Consider the following 8,499-nt stretch of genomic DNA (forward strand, 5'->3'; position numbering starts at 1 on the left):
TCTTCAGACCTCGCTGCAGAAAACTCTCTGAACGTTTTGTCGCTTCTAGCAGATGGCTTTTAATACAGTCTGAAATGGATAATTAAGCTTTGGGATCAGAGCCCCGAGATGGCTGGGAATTGTCTGTCCTTGGAGGCTCCCAGCACCCAACTGCTCAAAGCCCTGAGCAGCCTGGTCTGAGCCCGAGGTTGGATGAGACAGCCCCCGAGGTTAACCTGAGTGACCCCGGGATGCTCTGTTACTGCTGCTGACACCTGGATGGTTGAGTAATTCTGCAGGTGAAAATGCCTCGTGTTTAGTTTGGGACTGCAGATACAGTGCCAGACGCGTCAAAACAAAAAAAAAAAAGAGAAGGCTGCTCTGTATGAACTGCAGGAACATCCGGGTAAGGTGTGTGAACGAGCAGCGTAGCTGAAGAGCATAATTTGCTGGCCCCCGTTAACTAAAGTTGCAACTTCTTGCCGGCACGTTTCAAGTCCTTGTTTTAAAAGTGAGCTTCCTCTAGTGACTATATAAATTTTATGCTCGGTTAATGCTCAGTGCTTTCTTAGTGTATGTAATCTCTTGGGAGCCAGGGATGAAAAGCTTCCTTTTGTACATCTTTGGGCAGCAAACGCTCTCTCCGAGTATCCTGTTGGGTGTGAATATCATCAGCTGAAGTTGTGGTCGTGCTGTTGGGTTTAGAAGTGGTGCTTACTGCAAACTTCATCCTTAAAAGAAACCCTGAAAATTATGAACCTCGGAGAAATCCGTCTGAATCGCACGGAGTATCTGCTAGTTCATTGCTGCAACAGTGTCGTAGTTGAATTCACAAGGGTTTGGGTTTTTTTTCTGATGAGTAATTCATTGTGCTTCTGTGTGCTTTAATTGGAGGGGCTAATTAATTTGGTCCGGTTGGGTACTCGTTATAAAGTGATCCCTTACAAAATGATGGGTTTCAGGTTGCTAGAGGCCTTTGTAGAGTTACAATAAATCCAAATTCAAACACTGGACTCTTTTACACCTTTCAAGGTACTCAGTGGTTTTAATACTGACTCTCAAAAATCTGACAGTCTGATTCAGAAAACATTCTAGAAAGTACTTTAATTCAGTTCTACAGATCTATCCGTCACCTGAAATTTGTAAAATTCATTTGAAGTATAAATTCAGTTGGTTTTCAGTGGCACACATGCTCTTAAATTTGGGGGTTTAATTTTTTTACTCCAAACTACATTTCTCTTGGTAAACAAAAGTAGTGCACGTTCTAATAACATTATTTATTCCTTTTCAGTTTGTGAAATGTGGCTATGCAGGCTCAAATTTTCCAGAGCACATTTTTCCAGCTTTGGTTGGAAGACCCATTATCAGATCAACTGCTAAAGTGGGAAACATTGAAATCAAGGTAAATTTTTTTCATTATTATTCCTTTCTGACAGATGGAAAATATTTAGGGCAGTTTTTGACTTACGTAATGTTTGAAAATGCTTTTTCCTTAATTCCCCTTTATGCTGTTTCAGTAACTCTTGATTCATTTCTATATTGGGTTTTAGCTTTTCACAAACGACAAAGTTATTAGGAGAGTAACCTAAAGCACTGGAGGCCCTCAGATAGTACAACTGAGGAGGCAGCAGGTAGGGCTCAAGTGAATCCGGGCAAAAAGGGGCTTCAAATGCCAATATATAAATAAAGTCAAGGTGAGAAGGCAGAAACCAGACAGAAGTGGTTGATGTTTGTCACCGCGCTCTGCTGTTGGGGTTCCGAGTCAAAGCTGAAGAACTGCTGGAGCTTCTAGTTCTTTCTATGCTGTTTGCTTTCTGCTCACGGTTGATCATCTGTGATCTTGTATGAGATGTTTAACCTTGGCTGTGTTTGCATTTCATTGCTTCTATTGTTTCTGTTTTCTTTTCTTTTTGCTGTTGATAGACGTAGCTACTCCACACCAGTCAAGAGATGGAGAGGCTGTGTTCAGGCCACTTTGTCTTGGGATGTTATTCCAAGATTGGAATAGGAGAGAATGACCGAGAATGTTTTTTTTCTGAAGTCTGGGCAGCTATAATTTCTCTCTTTATTTTTTAATTACAGAGTAATGCTTCAGATGTTAGTAGTTGCTTCTGCAGTACAGGCTTCAGCAAATGTCTTGGCCCTGCTGTGGTCACATCCTCCCTTCTTGCTTCTAGGCACACGTTTTCACCTCGTGCTCATCGTGCCACTCCTGCGGTCACGTGATGAGCTGTTTTAGTGAGCTGATCCAGCTGAAAAAATGTGATTTCTTGGTCAGGTAAAGCTTTGACTGCCTTACCAGACAATTGTGCCAGGCAGAAGCAGGAACTTGAAGGAGAAGCAGGAGAACTGTAGAAGCCCTCACTTAAGCCAGCGAAGGTCAAGTAGAACTGCGTGTGTACAGGCTTTCAATTTTGCTTTCTATATTGCTTCTAAGAAGCAGTTCAACAAAAGGAAAAAACCCCAACAATCTGCGCAGCACTGTTCCTTATTTTCAGAACCCTCTGTGTGACAAGAAGAACTTCAGTTATCTAATTCTTGCTGCTGTCTGTAAAAAAATCAGTAGTATCAGCAGGAGGCCGTACTAGGAAGTCAAGAGTGGGAAAATCAGCGGACCTTTCCAAAATGTACAATTTTTCTATTTATTTTTTTTTTAATATTGCGATACCACTTACCTTGTGTCAGCTAGGACAATTTGCTTGAAAGAATGGAGATCTTTTCCTTTCACAGTAGACAGGAGTTTTTATAAGGAGGGGGAAAACATATTCCTCTCCATTTCAAGACCTGGGGGGAGATATGTTTCTTCAGACATCAACTTAATGTGACAATTTCTTTGTGGAGGTCCTGGTAAAGTCTTGTGAAAGTCATGCAGTGATTTATGAGTGAAATCCAAGAAAAATTCTCTTCCATGAAACCTCGTTGAAGTCATGTTTCCTTTCCAGCTGATCTGAGGCAGTGTGTCCTGCCAGCTTTGGTATCCTCTGATTCTCTGATAACTGAGTTTAATATCCTTACAAATGACAGTGTTAAATTGGAAAGAGATAAGAGGTAGTAGTGAGTAATTGCTGTGAGCAGTACGAAAGAAACAGTGAACTATAATTTTGCCCATTTTCTGGTTGAACATGGATCACCTGGGTCTGTTGTAGAGAGTATAAACTGTGTGTAGGATCTTCCTAGAAGTTTTTTATCATCTGCCTATAATACATTGTTTTCTTAAGAAGGAGTAACAACTATCAAGAGAAGAAATCTCTACCGCAGACACTTTGGGTATCCTGGTAGGATGATCTAGTAGGAAGACTTGTTAAGTGTGAGTGATCGTTTTTCTTTGTAAGATTCCTGCAGATTTCATTAAATAAAAAGAAAAAAAAAAAAAAGCAGGTGAGTTTTATGCCAAAATTTAATTCGGGCTATTCACTGCAAGATCTTACGGGATAAGTTTAAAACTGAGTAAAGGAAGCTGGCAAGAAGATTATCAGTTTAACTTTTCAAAACTATTTGGAAAAGCTGTCATTCCTGCGAGATTCAGAAACTCTGTGAAGAGAGTCTGGAAGCTGATTAAAACAGTGATTATCATCTATCTGTTGAGCTACCGATTTCGAGTTGCTTTGCCCATGTGTTCAGTCTGGGTTCTCATTTGAGCCAGCAGCAGGGACAGAGCTTTTCCCTCCCTCCTCAAGAGTCCCCGGTTCAGGACATAAACCTGAAAGTTCAGTTATTACTGGGATTATTTTGCTTGAAATTGCAACCTTAAAACTCTAAAACCAGAAGCATAGATGCTGCTCTTGGCTTTTACCGATTTATTAATCTTTGCAGCAGGTTTTTGGGGTTAATAACCTTCTTAGAAAGGTAGGACTGATGAGTAGCTTTGACTAGTTACAACAGTGAGGATTTTAGGGCGGATGAGACCTGCGGAGCCGGAATCCTTGTCCTACAGTTCTGTTCAGCTTCTGCCAAAGGCAGCCTGAAGAAGGTCGGTCCCTGGATTTGAAGGGAGGAGGAGGAGAAGGAGAAGAAGGAGGAGGAGGAGGGCTACGTTCTGACCAGCCTCTCTTTATCAGTGCATGTGCAAAAGCAGCTGCCAGAAACTCTGTGCACTTTTCCTCTGACACGATTTGCAGAAGAACTAGATTTCCCCTAATGGTGCTGATGGTTATCCTGTGGCTTTTGACAGCCTAAGGTGACTCAAGGTGCGTTGAATCGAAGGAGGAAAAAATATCTCAGTAATCTGGAAATGGCTTCGGTGTAATTTTGGACAACGTTTGTGCACAGACGCTTCAAATACCTCATAGTGCTTCCTGGCTGCTTTAATTATCTTATCTTACTACTTCCATAGATTGCTAAAGGGGTAAGAGCTTTGAGACACCGCTCTTACTACTGCGCTTCGTGATTGCTTATTTCCATTCTGAGAGGAGATGCCGTAATTTAAGTAAATATCTCTTATTTCTTTTGGGGTATTTGTTCCATGATAAATGAACAGATTAGCCTGTTTGTAGGTGAATGCTTTGATGTTACAGTTTTCAGTTCTTGGGGATTTAAAGCAGGGATTTCAAAACAAAGTTTAAATTTAGTGTGTGTCAGAGCTAGTTATGGTCAAACGCCTTGTGCCTGGGTTCAGAAAAATGCCTTGACCAGGGCAAAACTCCAGTGTTACAGAATATTTAGGCACAGAATCCTGTTTATGAGAAATAGGCAGACGTAGTGATCTTATTTGCCACATAAGATGCGTAAGCCTGACATGCCGCTGACGTGTAGCAAGAGCTTCCTTTAGAGAGATTTTAATCTGAGATCCCGACAATGCTAGTTTGGCCCTAGATAAACTAACTCGGATCATTTCCTGCTCTACATGCATCTCGTTTCAGCCTATTTCTACTGTGTACTTAAAATAATTTGAGAATTTCATTTAGGCCTTTTCTGACTTTCTTGCTTCTACCTTCTTTCTTCACCTTTCTTGACCTGTTGAAGTAGAATAACAAAAAGATGGTAAGTGAGGTGCCCCTGTGCTGTTTGTTTACCATTTTTGCTTGATGGGACCTAGTAGCTGTTATGTTATTTTTTGATGCTTTTCATTGTTTTGTCTTGTCCTACATTTTTACATTTGACTACATACTTTTTTTGGACGTTGTTCATTGCTTTGGTTCACCGCAACTAATTTGTGAGAATATTTTACGTATTGCTTCTAAATGCTACGTAACCTGTACTTTTGCAAGATACGACTCTTAAGGATGAGCATGAGCTCAGTATCTTTAACAGCAGAAATCGCTATATTTACCGTTGCAAAACAGGAGCTTGAAAAAACTTTCAGATTTCAGTTAACACTGAAATTTTCCTGAGTACCAAAGTGGTGCAAACATTCATTGTCATGCTCCGGGTTCCTCTCTGCAAATTCCCTTGTGCTCGCCTTGCTCTTCACTTCCCAAGTGCACGTTTGCTCGTGTGCTCTGGAGAAAAGTTGTTCTGCCCTTGAACTTTATTTTAAAAGGATGGGAAAGTTTAGCGCCCCTTCGTTGCGCTTTTGAATAGTGGCTTTTCCTGGGCTGTGTCCGGTTCGGCAGCACAGAGCCTCCAAGAGCAGTGCCCTGTGCATTGTAAACCTTTCTGATCCTTCTAACTCGTGGAGTTTCCGTCTTAAATTCTCAGGCGTAACGTGGCTGTGTGGCGGAGTTTTCGTGGTACGGTGTCACTAGGGTACGTTTGATCTAAAAGGTTAGAGTCTCAACTTCTGTCTTCGGCACGGTGACCTACTGTGCAAAAGGAAACAAGTAAAATGCCTTGTCAGGAAGAGGCGTTGGAAGAGGAATGGTTTAAGTTGCTTTCAATTAACTTCCTTTTTATATAGCCAACCGTAATTGTTGAGGTTACTTCTCAAAAAAAGCACTGTAAACCGGACACTGGATTTTTCGTTGTGCATCTTTTTTTTCCCCTTAGCGTTGAACCGTAGGTTGGGTCACCGTCCCTCGAAGTTTTCTGTGTCACAGTAACTGCAAACTGTGGTGCCATGTTTCTGTATGAAGCAGCTGGGTTTTTTGTAAGGAAATTAATATAACTCTAGCATAGAAGCATTGCTGTTGGTGCCTAGAAATACGTTTTTGTAGGATAAACATAAGCGAGTCAGTTGAGGCTTCTTTAGAAGAGTCTGGGATATAACAGGGAGCAAAGATAACGTGTTCCTGTGTGTCCTTCCTCTGGGAAATACGTGGGAAAGGAGAAGATGGGATGTTACTAATTTGAATGTGCAGTGTTTGCATAACTGACTTTAATAAACAGATTGCTTAATCAGTGTGAAATGACTGTACAAACGATGCTTTAGTTGGTTGTATTAGTGTGCGAATGCATTACTGGGCCCTTTGGCTTGGCACTGCTGGCATGGAACAGACGAGGGTATATTTTATATTTAGATGTGTCTCTTCACACCCTACTGACACAGGCAATATGTAAACCATTGTTTCTTTTAATGTCTACTGTGGAACTTATAATCTCTTATTTGCTTTTGCTACTGTTCAGTATGCTTATCCACCACTCATTATTCCTGTTTTGGTATTGTGCACAGAAATTTGCAACATGCATGGAAAAATACTCTGCCAATCCCACCTACTACCCTTATGTGCTGTTTTGCATCTCAGCCTTTTGAAATTAGTACTTGATAAAAGAATCTTGGAGGTGTCAGTGGAGAAACTTCTAAAGGTCTTTGTGGTATCTCGCTGTAGTAGGTTTGATTAAAGTTAATTGGAGAAAGGAATTAACAAGGTTTATTTTGGAGAAGGTTTGGGATGGGTAACAACCAAATTTGAATGCTACATGAAATATATTCTGCTTTTGTTTAAGTACCTGGAAAGGATTCTAAAATGTGGGCATTGTTTAAGAACGTGGTTGGACACAGGCTGGAGCAGATCGTTGCCAATTTTGAAGTTTGTGGTGTTTGGAAGACTTCGCTGACATGTTTCTCTTATTAAAATTTTACAGGATCTCATGGTTGGTGATGAAGCAAGTGAGTTACGCTCAATGCTGGAAGTGAATTATCCAATGGAGAATGGCATAGTTCGGAACTGGGATGATATGAAGCACCTATGGGATTACACGTTTGGACCAGAAAAACTGAATATCGACACAAAAAATTGTAAAATACTGCTCACAGAACCTCCCATGAATCCAACTAAAAATAGGGAGAAGATCGTGGAGGTACGTCTGTCTACTAGGAATGGATACATACTGTCATTGAAGCATTGCTAAGAGATTTCAGCTTCTTGAAGCACCTGGTTACTGTCTGAGGCAGAGCAGTTCACCCATTTTCTAACCAGAACTCATCCTCAGCCATAATCTTGAAGGCTACTGGGGTCCCCATGTGTTGCCTGGTCTAGTTGAGAGGTGGCGTCCCTGCCCGTGACAGGGAGGTTGGACTAGATGATCTCTAAGGTCCCTTCCAGCCTAGGCCAGTCTGTGATTCTGTGATTAGATTCAAACAAGCTGACTTCGTTCAAAAGCTATGAGCAGGCTCCTCGTCTCAAGTCATAACAGCAGTGAGACCCAGAATTGGAAATGCGTGTTTATCTTCGTGTATCCAGGCTAGAGGAGTTACTGGCTATTGGGTGAATGTTAATTCCTTTAAATGACTTGGAATTGTGAGAGCCAGTAACGCTGCAGAGGAGATTGAGGCTCGAGCAATGCGACGCTTACCAGATGGAGCGGTGGTGGTGGAGGGAGCTGAGACAAAGGTGTGATGACAACCCATTCACTAATCTTTGATTAATGCTGGGGATTATCAATGAAAGCCTTCTAAGAAGGAAAGCCCGGTTCTGGGATCCTTGATCTCACAGGGCTGCCCTGGGCGGCCTGAACTCCATCTGAACCTCGCGTTACTCTAGGTTGTCAGATGTGTGCTTAGCTCTAATACCACGTGACAAAACATGTTTAGTTCAGTTTTCCTTTTTTTTTTTTTTTCTCCCATCAAACTTCTTAGGTATTTTCAATTAATGTAAATGCTCAATTTACCAAATAGGAATTAAAAAAGTGTACTTAGAGAACTGATAGGCCAGGAGAAATGGGTTCTAAATCTGAAACCTTATCCATTTATAAGAACTTAGCATATGAAAGCTTGTGGCTTTTCCCCATCTGTTGCTTAGTTTAATAAGAATTTACCTTTATCATTATCTGCTGCCCGTTCCTTTAAAATCCTTTCGTTGTCACAGCTACAGCGATGCTTTTTGCATCGTGCCATTGAATATCCTTGCGCTCCTTTTTTTTCTTTCAGTGACTTTGGAGCAAGTAAAGTTGGAAAAACTGAAGTGGAAAATAAAATATCAAACTGTGCAATCTAAATTCAGCGTTTCTTAGCATTTGTGGACATTGGGGACCTATTACCTAAGTGCTATGTAACGCAACACTAGTAACAGCCTATTGTGTATCAGTCAGCTGGGGTGTGACAGACGTAGCAGATTATTCTGGGTGGCCTCGGTGTAGCAGGAGTGGATGAATTTCCTGTTCAGGCTTCTTTGCTTTTCAGCTGTCTACAATAGTGTTCTTGTT

At 41.3% G+C, this 8,499-nt stretch overlaps 1 protein-coding gene across 1 annotated transcript in view; it reads left to right on the plus strand.

Moving 5' to 3' along the window:
* Positions 1-1,270: 1,270 nt before the first annotated feature.
* The window catches only part of ACTR2 (ARP2 actin-related protein 2 homolog (yeast)), a gene marked incomplete at its 5' end in the record, with an annotated part of 17,591 nt that continues 10,362 nt past the window's right edge, over positions 1,271-8,499 (plus strand). The window contains 2 exons of the mRNA XM_009875524.1: positions 1,271-1,381; positions 6,940-7,155. Of these exons, the coding sequence (XP_009873826.1) occupies positions 1,271-1,381; positions 6,940-7,155 (327 nt within the window). The remainder of the gene's footprint in view (positions 1,382-6,939; positions 7,156-8,499) is intronic.

This window comes from Apaloderma vittatum, unplaced genomic scaffold (genome assembly GCF_000703405.1).
Source record: "Apaloderma vittatum isolate BGI_N311 unplaced genomic scaffold, ASM70340v1 scaffold10188, whole genome shotgun sequence".
Classification (NCBI taxonomy): Eukaryota; Metazoa; Chordata; class Aves; order Trogoniformes; family Trogonidae; genus Apaloderma; species Apaloderma vittatum.